Below are 16492 nucleotides of genomic sequence, written 5' to 3' on the forward strand. Positions count from 1 at the left end.
TGTGGTGTGTGTGTGGTGTGTGTGTGGTGTGTGTGTGTGTGTGTGTGTGTTTGTTTGTTTTTGGAAGTCAGAGGCCAGTCAGTGATGTCATTGATGACCACACAGCTGTAAATGTGATTGGTTGAAGGTGTGAATCAGTTCTCCTCTCATTGGTCAGGACCATGTGACACAAAGCAGGAAGTAAGACAGGAAGTAACCTGTTGGAGGTGTGCAAGTTGTCCCCTAACGTTTCACTCCTTCAAAATAAAACTCTCCCATTAATTATTAATTAGAAGCAGTGTAGCAGGAAGTGTTGTGTTGGCTTCAGACAGGCAGGGGTCGGGGTCGGGTTCGGGATGCTGACAGGAAACAGGAAGCTGTCGGCCACCAGGAGAACAGCTGATCACCGTCCAGCAGAACGTGAAGGAACATTTAAACCTCACTGACGCAACCATGAAACCAAACCATCAACCATCACCAGGGGAACCAGCAGGAACCAGGAGGAACCAGCAGGAACCGGGAGGAAGCAGGAGGAACCGGGAGGAAGCAGGAGGAACCGGGAGGAACCGGGAGGAACCAGGAGGAACCAGGAGGAACCAGCAGGAACCAGGAGGAACCCACTGATGGTTCTGGGGAGGCAGATGTTTGGAGGGTCACACAGACTACTGGGTCAGAGCCAACGGTACCCTGACTGTTGTTAGGTACCAGAACCCTCAGTAGGTCCCGGTTCCTCCTGGTTCCTTCTGGTTCCTGTTGGTTCCTCCTGGTTCCCCCCGGTTCCTGCTGGTTCCTGCTGGTTCCTCCTGGTTCCTCCCGGTTCCTCCTGGTTCCTGCTGGTTCCTCCTGGTTCCTCCTGGTTCCTCCCGGTTCCTCCTGGTCCCTGCTGGTTCCTCCTGGTTCCTCCCGGTTCCTCCCGTTTCCTCCCGGTTCCTCCTGGTTCCTGCTGGTTCCTCCTGGTCCCTGCTGGTTCCTCCTGGTTCCTCTCGGTTCCTCTCGGTTCCTCCCGGTTCCTCCCGGTTCCTCCCGGTTCCTGCTGGTTCCTGCTGGTTCCTGCTGATTCCTGCCGGTTCCTGGATGGTTCCTGGATGGTTTTGGTTTCATTGATTGTTGTTCTGATGTTCTCTAACACAGAAAATACTGAACTGAGTTTATTTATAATCCAGTCTGAGGTCTTTGCTGTTTGTGTTCTTCTGACTCACTGAATCAAAACTCGTTCATGAACATCTGGGAACATCTGGGAACATCTGGGAACATTAGGGAACATTAGGGAACATTAGGGAACATCTGGGAACATTAGGGAACATCTGGAAACATCTGGGAACATTAGGGAACATTAGGGAACATTAGGGAACATCTGGGAACATCTGGGAACATCTGGGAACATCTGGGAACATTAGGGAACATCTGGGAACATCTGGGAACATCTGGGAACATTAGGGAACATTAGGGAACATTAGGGAACATCTGGGAACATCTGGGAACATCTGGGAACATTAGGGAACATTAGGCAACATCTGGGAACATTAGGGAACATCTGGGAACATTAGGGAACATTAGGGAACATTAGGGAAACTAACCAACCAGAGTCCGGTTCAAGAGGACCAAACTTCACAGGGAGGAGAACAGAACCAGCTGGTACCTGATGATAGAACCAGCTGGTACCTGATGATAGAACCGGCTGGTACCTGATGAGAGAACCGGCTGGTACCTGATGATAGAACCGGCTGGTACCTGATGATAGAACCGGCTGGTACCTGATGAGAGAACCAGCTGGTACCTGATGAGAGAACCAGCTGGTACCTGATGAGAGAACCAGGTGGTACCTGATGATAGAACCAGCTGGTACCTGATATCAGAACCAGCTGGTACCTGATGATAGAACCAGCTGGTACCTGATGACAGAACTAGCTGGTACCTGATGACCCTGAGCTCAGGTGTTCTGTGGTGTTCTGCGGTTCTAGGTGTGTGATGCGGCGGCTGCGTTGCGGTAGCCAGGAGTCGTTGCTAAGCGCCGGCTGTGTGTCGTCTCTGGAGCTCAAGATGGACCAATCAGTGATCATCAAACCGGTCCACTCCTCCCTACTGGGGCAGGACTACTGCTTCGAGGTGAGACCCACACATCCATCATCTTAACACACAACCGACACACACATGTTCTGACCTCTGACCTCTGACCCTTGGTCTCCTAGGTAACCACCTCCACAGGGACGAAGTGCTTCTCGTGCCGCTCGGCAGCGGAGAGAGATAAATGGATGGAGAACCTGCGGAGAGCCGTTCACCCCAACAAGGACAACAGCCGGCGTCTGGAGAACCTCCTCACGGTGTGGGTGATCGAAGCCAAGGACCTGCCCGCCAAGAAACGGTACGCTACACCCGCAGCTACACCCAGAGCTACACCCGCTGCTACACCCGCTGCTACACCCACTGCTACACCTGCAGATACACCCGCAGCTACACCCACTGCTACACCCGCTGCTACACCTGCTGCTACACCTGCTACTATACCCCGCCACTACACCCACTGCTACACCTGCTGCTACACCCGCTGCTACACCTGCTACTATACCCCGCCACTACACCCACTGCTACAACCACTGCTACACCCGCAGCTACACCCGCTGCTACACCTGCAGATACACCCGCTAATACACCCGCTGCTACACCTGCTACTACACCTGCTACTACACCCGCTACTACGCCTGCTGTTACACCTGCAGCTACAACCGCTACTACACCCGCTGCTACACCCGCAGCTACACCTGCTGCTACTACCGCAGCTACACCTGCTGCTACACCCGCAGCTACACAGGCTACACCTGCAGATACACCCGCTGCTACACCCGCATCTACACCTGCTGCTACACCCGCAGCTACACATGCTGCTCCACATGCTGCTATACCTGCTGCTACACCTGCAGCTACACCCACTGCTACACCCGCTGCTACACATGCTGCTACACATGCTGCTCCACATGCTGCTACACCTGCAGCTACACCCACTGCTACACCCGCTGCTACACATGCTGCTCCACATGCTGCTATACCTGCTGCTGTACCTGCTGCTACACCCACTGCTACACCCGCTGCTACACATGCTGCTCCACATGCTGCTACACCTGCAGCTACACCCACTGCTACACCCGCTGCTACACATGCTGCTCCACCCGCTGCTACACCCACAACTACACCTGCTGCTACACATGCTGCTGTACCTGCTGCTACACCCACAGCTACACCTGCAGATACACCTGCTTCTACACCCGCTGCTATACCTGCAGCTACTTTTAACTACCGAGCATCAGAGCCGACCCCAGTAAGCCGACTCTGTTATACAAGACCCTCCAGACCAGACCGACCAGACCAACCGGACCAGACCCTCCGGACCAGACCGACCAGACCAGACCGACCAGACCAACCGGACCAGACCCTCCAAACCAGACCGACCAGACCAGACCCTCCGGACCAGACCCTCCAGACCAGACCCTCCAGACCAGACCGACCAGACCAACCGGACCAGACCCTCCGGACCAGACCCTCCGGACCAGACCGACCAGACCAGACCCTCCAGACCAGACCCTCCGGACCAGACCGACCAGACCAGACCCTCCAGACCAGACCGACCAGACCAACCGGACCAGACCCTCCGGACCAGACCCTCCGGACCAGACCGACCAGACCAAACCCTCCGGACCAAACCCTCCAGACCAGACCGACCAGACCAACCGGACCAGACCCTCCGGACCAGACCCTCCAGACCAGACCCTCCGGACCAAACCCTCCGGACCAAACCCTCGGACCAGACCCTCCGGACCAGACTACGGGAAATACTTCACTAGTGATACACAGGACACACGTAGCACGGTGGAGCCAGTTAGCCTGTTGACTGTAGTATTTGTACTTCAGGTACTTCTGCCAGCTGTGTAGTGACTGTAGTATTTGTACTTCAGGTACTTCTGCCAGCTGTGTAGTGACTGTAGTATTTGTACTTCAGGTACTTCTGCCAGCTGTGTAGTGACTGTAGTATTTGTACTTCAGGTACTTCTGCCAGCTGTGTAGTGACTGTAGTATTTGTACTTCAGGTACTTCTGCCAGCTGTGTAGTGACTGTAGTATTTGTACTTCAGGTACTTCTGCCAGCTGTGTAGTGACTGTAGTATTTGTACTTCAGGTACTTCTGCCAGCTGTGTAGTGACTGTAGTATTTGTACTTCAGGTACTTCTGCCAGCTGTGTAGTGACTGTAGTATTTGTACTTCAGGTACTTCTGCCAGCTGTGTAGTGACTGTAGTATTTTTACTTCAGGTACTTCTGCCAGCTGTGTAGTGACTGTAGTATTTGTACTTCAGGTACTTCTGCCAGCTGTGTAGTGACTGTAGTATTTGTACTTCAGGTACTTCTGCGAGCTGTGTAGTGACTGTAGTATTTGTACTTCAGGTACTTCTGCCAGCTGTGTAGTGACTGTAGTATTTGTACTTCAGGTACTTCTGCCAGCTGTGTAGTGACTGTAGTATTTGTACTTCAGGTACTTCTGCCAGCTGTGTAGTGACTGTAGTATTTGTACTTCAGGTACTTCGGCGAGCTGTGTAGTGACTGTAGTATTTGTACTTCAGGTACTTCTGCCAGCTGTGTAGTGACTGTAGTATTTTTACTTCAGGTACTTCTGTGAGCTGTGTAGTGACTGTAGTATTTGTACTTCAGGTACTTCTGTGAGCCGTGTAGTGACTGTAGTATTTGTACTTCAGGTACTTCTGCCAGCTGTGTAGTGACTGTAGTATTTTTACTTCAGGTACTTCTGCCAGCTGTGTAGTGACTGTAGTATTTGTACTTCAGGTACTTCTGCCAGCTGTGTAGTGACTGTAGTATTTGTACTTCAGGTACTTCTGCCAGCTGTGTAGTGACTGTAGTATTTGTACTTCAGGTACTTCTGCGAGCTGTGTAGTGACTGTAGTATTTGTACTTCAGGTACTTCTGCCAGCTGTGTAGTGACTGTAGTATTTGTACTTCAGGTACTTCTGTGAGCTGTGTAGTGACTGTAGTATTTGTACTTCAGGTACTTCTGCCAGCTGTGTAGTGACTGTAGTATTTGTACTTCAGGTACTTCTGCCAGCTGTGTAGTGACTGTAGTATTTGTACTTCAGGTACTTCTGCCAGCTGTGTAGTGACTGTAGTATTTGTACTTCAGGTACTTCTGCCAGCTGTGTAGTGACTGTAGTATTTGTACTTCAGGTACTTCTGCGAGCTGTGTCTGGACGACAGTCTTTACGCTCGCACGTCGTGTAAACTGAAGACAGACAACATATTTTGGGGAGAGCGCTTCGACTTCAGCAGCCTGCCGTCCGTCGGCGCGGTGACGCTTCACCTCTACAAGGACACCGACAGGAAGAGGAAGAAGGACAAGAGCAGCTACGTCGGGTTGGTCAACATCCCCGTCGCCATGGTGACCGGCAGACAGCTGGTGGAGAAGTGGTATTCGGTGAGCACGCCCAGCACCAGCCGAGGTGAGTCAGCAGTTACACTTTTATTACAATAAGAAACATTTCAGTCTTCCTGTCACTACAATATAACACCTGCAGAGTTTCCACCACGATCCAAAGAGACACGAGAAGCAACATAAACAATAGTTCAGTTCATCCTCTGAGCTCTCATCAGTTTCTACAGACCAAGCGGTCTCCAGTCATCATGAACTGACCCTGTTGTGTTTCAGGTAAGTCTTCAGTTCCCACCGTGAGGATCAAAGCTCGCTATCAGAGCATCGTCATCCTGCCCATGGAGCAGTACAAAGAGTTTGCAGAATACATCAGCTCCAACTATCTGCTGCTCTGCAACACGCTGGAAGCCTCCATCAGCCTGAGGGCCAAAGAAGAGCTCGCTGCTGCTCTGGTTCACATCCTGCACAGCACCGGCAAGGCCAAGGTAGCCCCGCCCACCACACAGAGACCACGCCCACTGCACACAGACCACACCCACAGAACACAGAACACACCCACTGCACAGCGGCCACACCCACTGTATACATAGACCACACCCACTGCACACATTAGGCCACACCCACTGTATACATCTATAGGCCACATCCACTGCACAGCGGTCACACCCACTATATACATAGGCCACACCCACTACATACATACCACACCCACTGTATACATAGGCCACACCCACTGAACATAGGCCACACCTCTACATACATAGGCCACACCCACTATATACACAGGCCACGCCCACTACACACATATGCCACACCCACTGCATACACAGGCCACACCCACTGCATACACAGGCCACACCCACTACATACATAGACCACACCCACTACACAGGCCACACCCACTGCACACAGGCCACACCCACCAATCCAACAGCTGACCTTTGACCCCTCTGTGCAGGACTTCTTGACGGACCTGATGATGTCAGAGGTGGACCGTTGCCGAGACAACGACCAGCTGATCTTCAGGGAGAACACGTTGGCCACAAAGAGCATCGAAGGCTACCTGAAGCTGATTGGACAGAAGTACCTGCAGGACGCTCTGGGTACACACACAATACACAACTACACACAGTACACACACAATACATAATACACACACAATACACACAATACACACAATACACAACTACACAACTACACACACAGTACACACAATACACACAATACACAACTACACACACAATACACACAATACACACAATACACAACTACACACAGTACACACAATACACACAATACACAAAGTACACACACAATACACACAATACACACCCAATACACACACAGTACACACAATACACACACAATACACACAGTACACAACTACACACACAATAAACAACTATAAATACAGAAATACACAATATACTCCAGTAGATCATGACTGAACAATTGTGACTGTGTGTGTGTGTATGTGTGTATATGTGTGTGTGTGTGTGTGTGTGTGTGTGTGTGTGTGTGTGTGTGTGTGTGTGTGTGTGTGTGTGTGTGTGTGTGTGTATGTGTGTATGTGTGTATGTGTGTATGTGTGTATGTGTGTGTGTGTGTGTGTGTGTGTGTGTGTATGCGTGTGTGTGTGTGTGTGTATGCGTGTGTGTGTGTGGGTGTGGGTGTGTGTGTGTGTATGTGTGTGTGTGTGTGTGTGTGTGTGTGTGTGTGTGTGTGTGTGTGTGTGTGTGTGTGTGTGTGTGTAGGTGAGTTCATTAAAGCTCTGTACGAATCCGATGAGAACTGTGAGGTGGATCCGTCCCGCTGTGCGACCTCTGACCTCGCAGAGCACCAAGCTAACCTGAGGATGTGCTGCGAGCTCGCCTTCTGCAAGATCCTCGATTCATACAGGTACACACACACACACACACGCACGCACATACACACACACACACACACACACAGACATACACACATACACACACACACACACACACACACAGACACAGACACACACACACACACACACACACAGACACAGACACACACACACATACACACACATACACATACACACACACACATACACACACACACACACATATACACACATACACACGCACACACACACATGCATGCACACACACACACACACATACACACACACACACACACACACACACACATACACACACACACACACATACACACACACACTCACTCTTCCATCACTGTGTGTCATGTTTGTCTCCAGGGTGTTTCCACGGGAACTGAAGGAAGTGTTTGCGTCATGGCGACAGGAGTGCGGTAACCGGGGGCGACCAGACATCAGCGAGCGTCTCATCAGCGCCTCGTTGTTCCTGCGCTTCCTGTGTCCGGCTGTGATGTCACCGTCTCTGTTCGACCTGATGCAGGAATTCCCCGATGAACGCACGGCGCGAACTCTGACCCTCATCGCTAAAGTCATCCAGAACCTCGCCAACTTCAGCAAGTGAGTCTGTCACCTGTGTGCTCACCTGTAGCCGTACCTGTGTGTTCACCTGTAGCCGTACCTGTGTGCTCACCTGTAGCCGTACCTGTGTGTTCACCTGTAGCCGTACCTGTACCTGTGTGCTCACCTGTAGCTGTACCTGTGTGCTCACCTGTAGCTGTACCTGTGTGCTCACCTGTAACCGTACCTGTGTGCTCACCTGTAGCCGTACCTTTGTGCTCACCTGTAGCCGTACCTGTGTGCTCACCTGTAGCCGTACCTGTGTGCTCACCTGTAGCCGTACCTGTGTGTTCACCTGTAGCCGTACCTGTACCTGTGTGCTCACCTGTAGCCGTACCTGTACCTGTGTGCTCACCTGTAGCCGTACCTGTGTGCTCACCTGTAGCCGTACCTGTACCTGTGTGCTCACCTGTAGACGTACCTGTACCTGTGTGCTCACCTGTAGCCGTACCTGTACCTGTGTGCTCACCTGTAGCCGTACCTGTACCTGTGTGCTCACCTGTAGCCGTACCTGTGTGCTCACCTGTAGCCGTACCTGTACCTGTGTGCTCACCTGTAGCCGTACCTGTACCTGTGTGCTCACCTGTAGACGTACCTGTACCTGTGTGCTCACCTGTAGCCGTACCTGTGTGCTCACCTGTAGCCGTACCTGTGTGCTCACCTGTAGCCGTACCTGTACCTGGGTGCTCACCTGTAGCCGTACCTGTACCTGTGTGTTCACCTGTAGCCGTACCTGGGTGCTCACCTGTTACCTGTGCTTGCAGGTTCGGCACTAAAGAGGAGTACATGCTGTTCATGAATGACTTCGTGGAGCGGCAGTGGAGCAGCATGCAGCGTTTCCTGCAGGAGATCTCCAACCCAGACGGACTGAATCACACCGCCGGCTTCGACGGATACATCGACCTCGGCCGAGAGCTGTCCAGCCTGCACACCCTGCTGACTGAACTAGACCAGGTAACACACCTGGCCAGGTAACACACCTGACCAGTTACACACCTGATCACTAACACACCTGACCAGTAACACACCTGACCAGTAACACACCTGACCAGTAACACACCTAACCACTAACACACCTGACCACTAACACACCTGACCACTAACACACCTGACCAGTAACACACCTGACCAGTAACACACCTAACCACTAACACATCTGACCAGTTAGACACCTGATCACTAACACACCGGACCTGTTACACACCTGACCAGTTACACACCTGACCACTAACACACCTGACCAGTAACACACCTGACCACTAACACACCTGACCAGTAACACACCTGACCAGTAACACACCTGACCACTAACACACCTGACCAGTAACACACCTGACCAGTAACACACCTGACCACTAACACACCTGGCCACTAACACACCTGACCAGTAACACACCTGGCCACTAACACACCTGACCAGTAACACACCTGACCACTAACACACCTGACCAGTAACACACCTGGCCACTAACACACCTGACCACTAACACACCTGGCCACTAACACACCTGACCAGTTACACACCTGACCAGTAACACACCTGACCAGTTACACACCTGATCACTAACACACCTGACCAGTAACACACCTGACCAGTTACACACCTGACCAGTAACACACCTGACCAGTTACACACCTGACCAGTTACACACCTGACCACTAACACACCTGACCAGTAACACACCTGACCAGTTACACACCTGACCAGTAACACACCTGACCAGTAACACACCTGACCACTAACACACCTGACCAGTAACACACCTGACCACTAACACACCTGACCAGTAACACACCTGACCAGTTACACACCTGACCAGTTACACACCTGACCAGTTACACACCTGACCACTAACACACCTGACCAGTTACACACCTGACCAGTTACACACCTGACCACTAACACACCGGACCAGTTACGCACCTGACCAGTTACGCACCTGACCAGTTACGCACCTGACCAGTTACGCACCTGACCAGTTACACACCTGACCACTAACACACCTGACCAGTAACACACCTGACCACTAACACACCTGACCAGTAACACACCTGACCAGTTACACACCTGACCAGTTACACACCTGACCAGTTACACACCTGACCACTAACACACCTGACCAGTTACACACCTGACCAGTTACACACCTGACCACTAACACACCGGACCAGTTACACACCTGACCAGTAACACACTTGACCAGTTACACACCTGACCAGTTACACACCTGACCAGTAACACACCGGACCAGTTACACACCTGACCAGTAACACACCTGACCAGTAACACACCTGACCAGTTACACACCTGACCAGTAACACACCTGACCACTAACACACCTGACCACTAACACACCTGACCAGTTACACACCTGGCCAGTTACACACCTGGCCAGTTACACACCTGACCAGTTACACACCTGACCACTAACACACCTGACCAGTTACACACCTGATCACTAACACACCTGACCAGTTACACACCTGACCAGTTACACACCTGACCAGTAACACACCTGACCAGTAACACACCTGACCAGTTACACACCTGACCAGTTACACACCTGATCACTAACACACCTGACCAGTTACACATCTGACCACTAACACACCTGACCAGTAACACACCTGACCACTAACACACCTGACCAGTTACACACCTGACCACTAACACACCTGACCAGTTACACACCTGACCAGTTACGCACCTGACCACTAACACACCTGACCAGGTAACACACCTGACCAGTTACACACCTGACCACTAACACACCTGACCAGGTAACACACCTGACCAGTTACACACCTGACCACTAACACACCTGACCAGTAACACACCTGACCAGTAACACACCTGTCTGTCCTTCCTCAGTCCAGCCTGGCGAAGCTCGGCCCTCTTCCTCGCATCCTCAGAGACGTGTCGGCGGCGCTGGCCAACCCGGGCGGCGTGGTGAATCCGGGGGGCGTGTGCGTGTCGTCTCCGGAGCCGCAGCGCGTGGTGTCTCCGCCTCCTCTGTCTCCGCCCCTCTCGCCTCCTCTGGCCGCCTGTAATCCCTCCATCGGCCTGCAGGGCGGCGTGGGACTGGACGGAGGGTCAGCAGATGAGATGTAGCTGATAGTGTTTCTTCAGAGTTACTGATGTGTCATTCTGTTTTAAAGTCATTGTGTGTGTGTGTGTGTGTGTGTGTGTGTGTGTGTGTGTGTGTGTGTGTGTGTGTGTGTGTGTGTGTGTGTGTGTGTGTGTGTGTGTGTGTGTGTGTGTGTGTGTGTGTGTGTGTGTGTGCGTGTGTGTGTGTGTGTGTGTGTGTGCGTGCGTGCGTGCGTGCGTGTGTGTGTGTGTGTGTGTGTGTGTAGTTTGGTAGATTTCACCAGGCTTCCGTCTCCGACTCCGGAGAACAAAGATTTGTTTTTTGTCACTAAAGGATCGAGTCTGCAGCCGGCGTCAGGTAACCTTTGACCTTTGACCTTTATCCATGCTGTTGTGTAAGCCCTGAGCTCAGTGGTGTGACCTTTGACCTTTGACCTTTGCTGTGCTGCAGGCCGGCAGGGCTCTCCGGCGCCAAGCTCTTCGTACTCTGAACCCAATGAGAACGAGCCAGGATTTGAACTGACCAATGGGGGCCGGAGGGAGGGAGCGGAGCTCACCAATGAGAGCCGCAGCCTGTCTCTGGTGGACCTGCAGGACTCCTCCCCTAGTGACGGCCTTGACGACGGCCAATGGCAGCGCAGGACAGGGCTGCTCCCCCTGTCGTTCCAGAACCCAGTGTATCACATGACCACCACGTCACCACGGCAACCGCAGCAGCAGGCCGACGCCACACCCTCCGACGGCTCGGTGGGGTCGCAGGGTAACGCCGAGGACAGAAACGCCATGGCGACCAAACCGGCGTTTCTTACCCAGATGTCCGTCGGGCTGAGCGGGCCGGAGCGGGGGGAGCGGGGGGAGCGGATGTCGGCCATGTCGAGCAGCAGCAGTGGAGAGGAATACTCCCGCCGAGCGCTGTCACTCACTGACACGCTCACAGGTACACACCCACCGTAGACCGGCACCCCGAGACCGTAGACTAAGTCCGGCACCCCGAGACCGTAGACTAAGTCCGGCACCCCGAGACCGTAGACTAAGTCCGGCACCCCGAGACCGTAGACTAAGTCCGGCACCCTGAGACCATAGACTAAGTCCGGCACCCTGAGACCGTAGACCGTAGACTAAGTCCGGCACCCTGAGACCGTAGACTAAGTCCGGCACCCTGAAACCGTAGACTAAGTCCGGCACCCCGAGACCGTAGACTAAGTCCGGCACCCCGAGACCGTAGACTAAGTCCGGCACCCTGAGACCGTAATAGAAATACAGTAAATTGTAAAGAGTATTCAACGTTTCAAACAGCACTGTGTGTACTATATGCTTTATATGTGTGTGTGTGTGTATGACACCTTTAATCTAATTGGCCCTAATGTCTGATGATGTCACAGTTTGCTCTTGCTCCGCCCCTCAGGTAGCTCCGCCCCCCCTCGTCAGACGTCATCAGGTCCTCAGAGACGCATTGACCAGCCCCCTCCCCCCTCTTCCGCTCCGCCGGGCCCGCCTCGCGGCAGGACACCTCCCAGCATGCTCAGCGGCGCCGGAGGCTCCGCCTACCCTCCTCGCCCCGCCTCCGGCAGCATGATGTCATCGAGTCCCGATTGGCCGAGTAGCGGCCAGTCACGGCTCAGACAGACATCGTCGTCGTCCAAAGGAGACAGTCCCGAAAAACAACGACCCACTACCAAGGTGACCGGCTGTTACTGTACCAGAAATTGGACTCCACCCAGACTTAGCCTGTTGTTTCCATGACAACAGTAATCCCATCAGTGCCAGGCAGGTTGTCATAGAGACAACAGGCTAAGTCTGGGTGGAGTCTAAGTTCTGGTTCAGATGGTTACTATAGCAACATCAGCATGTTTATGTGAGTGTGTGTGTGTTCAGGCTCCGTCTCCCTGTGCGTTGGACCGTACGGCCGCCTGGCTGCTCAACATGAACTCTGCTTCGTCCTACGGAGAGGCAGAGGACGATCGCCATGACGACACGCTCATTGATAAGGTAACAGCTTGTCTGACTCAGCATGCTTTGTGAACAGGCGTACAGGTGTGTTTAAGTGTAATCACCTGTAGTCTCCCGTGTGTGTGTGTGTGTGTGTGTGTGTGTGTGTGTGTGTGTGTGTGTGTGTGTGTGTGTGTGTGTGTGTGTGTGTGTGTGTGTGTGTGTGTGTGTGTGTGTGTGTGTGTGTGTGTGTGTGTGTGTGTGTGTGTGTGTGTGTGTGTGTGTGTGTGTGTGTGTGTGTGTGTGTAGTATCAGCAGGAGATTGCATTGCTGCAGGAGAAGTTAAGAGTTGCAGCGCTGCGGCAGGAGGAGTGTGAAGCTCGCCTGCTGGTCCAGGATCAGCAGAACCAGCGTATGCTGCAGGAGTACCAGGTGAGTCACACCTGAGATATCTGCCTGTCGTCTTCTGCTGTTCTCTGTTATTTACATGCTGTTTGTCACCTGATCGCGGTCGAGTGGTTTGAGTGTCCCTGTGATGCGAGGAGCTGTTAGGGTCTCCCAAAGCAAACAGGTCCCAGGTGAGGTTCCAGACTAAGAACAATTCACAGAATCCGAATGAAGCAACAAGAAAGGGAGCTTAGAACCTCCCAAGCAAGAGGAAGACCGGGGTACCCTCTTGGAGCCAGGCCTGGGAGGGGAGCTTGCTTCCCTCCCCGAGTGTCAGGTGTCTGGACCCACGGTGCCCAGCAAGACACAGCCCAAACCCTGTTGGCCCACCACCTGCAGGGATAAGGTCAGGTGTAATGTTGATCAGGTGTTGGGTAGAGGTGTGGTCCTGGGCTTCCTGATCCCCTGCATCATAAGTTAGTTTTGGGGACGTGGAACGTCACCTTGCTGGTGGGGAAGGAGCTGGAGCTGGTGTGGGAGGTGGAGCGGTACCAACTAAATGTAGTTAGTGACCTCTACACACAGCAACGGCTCTGGAACCAAACTCCTGGAGAGGAGCTGGACTCTCTTCTTTTCTGGAGTCACCAGGGTGAGAGGAGCCAGGCGGTGTGGAGTTACTCAGAGTTTCCGGCTGAGTGCAGCAGTGTTGGAGTTCTCCTGCAGAACGAGAGGGTTGCCTCCTTGTGACTTGGTGTTTTTGGGAGGAAGACTCCGACTGGTGTCTGTGTGTCTGCAGCCAACAGCAGCTCAGAGTACCCGGCCTTCTTGGACTCTCTGGGCCCTGGAGGGGCCATGGCCCGCTGAGTCCATAGTTCTGCTGGGGGACTTCAATGCCCACGTGGGCAACGATGGAAAAACCTGGAGGTGGGGAGGCGATTGGGAGGAACGGCCCCATCTGAACCTGAGTGGTGTATTGTTATTGGACTTGTGTGCTAGCCATGGATCATAACAAACACCATGATCCAGCATCAGGAGGGTCAGAAGTGGACCTGCTACAAGAACATATTGGGACAAAGGTCCATGATCCACTTTGTAGTGGAGTCATCAGACCTGCGGCTGTATGGTGGCTGATGACCACCTGTCAGTCAGACCTGGTCTCAGTGGGTGTTGGGCTCCATCAGGGCCCCTGGTCTTTGATCTTGTTTGTGATCTTCATGGACAGAGTCTCAAGGTGCAGCCGGGGGGAGGAGAGAGTCCAGTTTGGGGACCTCAGAATCTCCTCTCTGCTGTTTACGGTTGATGTTGTTCTGTTGGACTCTACAGGTGAAGTCCTCCAACAGGCTCTGGGACGGTTTGCAGCTGAATGTGAAGCGGTCAGGATGAGAGTCAGCACCTCCACATCTGAGACCATGGTGCTTTGCTGGAACAAGGTGGACTGGCCCCTTAAGGTTGGGGGGGGGGGGGGGGGTGCTGCCCCAAGCGGAGGAGTTTAAAGATCTGGGGGTCTTCTTCACAGTGAGGGTCAGATAGAGCTTGAGGTTGACAGGTGGATGGGTGCAGCATCAGATGGATGGGTGCAGCATCAGGTGGATGGGTGCAGCATCAGGTGGATGGGTGTAGCATCAGGTGGATGGGTGCAGCATCAGGTGGATGGGTGCAGCATCAGGCGAATGGGTGCAGCATTAGGTGGATGGGTGCAGCATCAGGTGGATGGGTGCAGCTGAGCCTGAAGGTGCAGGTCTCAGTTCAGCAGTCAGTCTACGTCCCAACCCTCTGGGGGTTGGGACGGTTGGGAGTCTGGGCTCAGCCTTAGAGACCGGGTCAGGAGTTCAGACACCCGGGGGAGGCCAGGAGTAGAGCCGCTGCTCCTTCACATGGAAAGGAGCCAGCTGAGGTGGTTTGGGCTCCTGGTCAGGATCCTCCTGGACGCCCCCCTTTAGAGGAGTTCCAGGTACGTCCAACTGGGAGGAGACTCAGAACACACTGGAGGGATTACATATCTCTGCTGGTCTGGGAATGCCCTCGGCTCTGTCTGACAGGTGTTCTAGTGTGAGCACCATTAATGTTCCCTCCGCTGTGACTTCAGGCTCGGTTGGAGGACACAGAGAGCAGACTGAGGAGGCTGCAGGACGATAAAGACCTCCAAATGAACAGCATCATCAGCAGGTGAGCACACCTGTGTGTGTGTGTGTGTGTGTGTGTGTGTGTGTGTGTGTGTGTGTGTGTGTGTGTGTGTGTGTGTGTGTGTGTGTGTGTGTGTGTGTGTGTGTGTGTGTGTGTGCGTGTGTGTGTGTGTATATTCATCTGTCTCACCTGTGCAGGTTGATGGCGGTGGAGGAGGAGCTGAAGAAGGATCACTCTGACATGCAGGCTGTGGTCGACTCCAAACAGAAGATCATAGAGGCTCAGGTCTGTTTACATGTCTGTCTGTCTGTCTCTCTCTCTGTCTGTCTCTCTACCTGTCTGTCTGTCTGTCTTTCTCTCTGTCTGTCTCTCACTTGTCTGTCTCTCTACCTGTCTGTCTCTCACCTGTCTGTCTCTCTACCTGTCTGTCTCTCACTTGTCTGTCTGTCTACCTGTCTGTCTGTCTGTCTCTCTGTCTGTCTCTCTACCCGTCTGTCTCTCTACCTGTCTGTCTGCCTTTCTCTCTGTCTGTCTCTCACTTGTCTGTCTGTCTACCTGTCTGTCTGTCTGTCTGTCTCTCTGTCTGTCTCTCTACCTGTCTGTCTGCCTTTCTCTCTGTCTGTCTCTCTACCCGTCTGTCTCTCTACCTGTCTGTCTCTCACCTGTCTGTCTGTCTGTCTCTCACCTGTCTGTCTCTCAGGAGAAGAGGATAGTGAGTCTCGATGCTGCTAACAGTCGCCTGATGGCGGCGCTGACTCAGCTGAAGGAACGCTACGCGGTGACATCACAGAGGAACGGCCTGTCGCCTAGCAACACGTCGTCGCTGCAGATCACCGAGAACGGTGAATTTCGTAACTCCGGCAACTGCTGAGCGACCAGCCGCCGCTCTGATTGGCTGGGATTCACAGGAAGGGGGAGGGGCAGCCGTAGTTACCACAGACCTGTCAATCAAACATCACTTCCCTCCAAAGACGCTCTGACCTCTGACCCTTGTTGCTAGGTTACTCCTCAGTCTTGTTTCTTTGTTTTGCATGTTTCCTCTTTCAAGTGTGACATCATATCCTGTCTGTGGTCCTGGATC

The 16492-nt window shown here is 53.0% G+C and overlaps 1 protein-coding gene across 1 annotated transcript in view; it reads left to right on the forward strand.

Moving 5' to 3' along the window:
- The window catches only part of LOC128365204 (disabled homolog 2-interacting protein-like), a 28453-nt gene extending 12171 nt beyond the window's left edge, over nucleotides 1–16282 (forward strand). The window contains exons 6-22 of the mRNA XM_053325865.1: nucleotides 1941–2085; nucleotides 2169–2341; nucleotides 5203–5474; nucleotides 5681–5889; nucleotides 6363–6507; nucleotides 7159–7303; nucleotides 7647–7883; nucleotides 8648–8837; nucleotides 10756–10976; nucleotides 11238–11329; nucleotides 11423–11908; nucleotides 12377–12651; nucleotides 12847–12960; nucleotides 13210–13332; nucleotides 15374–15453; nucleotides 15609–15696; nucleotides 16112–16282. Of these exons, the coding sequence (XP_053181840.1) occupies nucleotides 1941–2085; nucleotides 2169–2341; nucleotides 5203–5474; nucleotides 5681–5889; nucleotides 6363–6507; nucleotides 7159–7303; nucleotides 7647–7883; nucleotides 8648–8837; nucleotides 10756–10976; nucleotides 11238–11329; nucleotides 11423–11908; nucleotides 12377–12651; nucleotides 12847–12960; nucleotides 13210–13332; nucleotides 15374–15453; nucleotides 15609–15696; nucleotides 16112–16282 (3166 nt within the window). The remainder of the gene's footprint in view (nucleotides 1–1940; nucleotides 2086–2168; nucleotides 2342–5202; nucleotides 5475–5680; nucleotides 5890–6362; nucleotides 6508–7158; nucleotides 7304–7646; nucleotides 7884–8647; nucleotides 8838–10755; nucleotides 10977–11237; nucleotides 11330–11422; nucleotides 11909–12376; nucleotides 12652–12846; nucleotides 12961–13209; nucleotides 13333–15373; nucleotides 15454–15608; nucleotides 15697–16111) is intronic.
- Nucleotides 16283–16492: the final 210 nt, after the last annotated feature.

Source organism: Scomber japonicus, chromosome 9, assembly GCF_027409825.1.
Source record: "Scomber japonicus isolate fScoJap1 chromosome 9, fScoJap1.pri, whole genome shotgun sequence".
NCBI classification, from domain to species: Eukaryota; Metazoa; Chordata; class Actinopteri; order Scombriformes; family Scombridae; genus Scomber; species Scomber japonicus.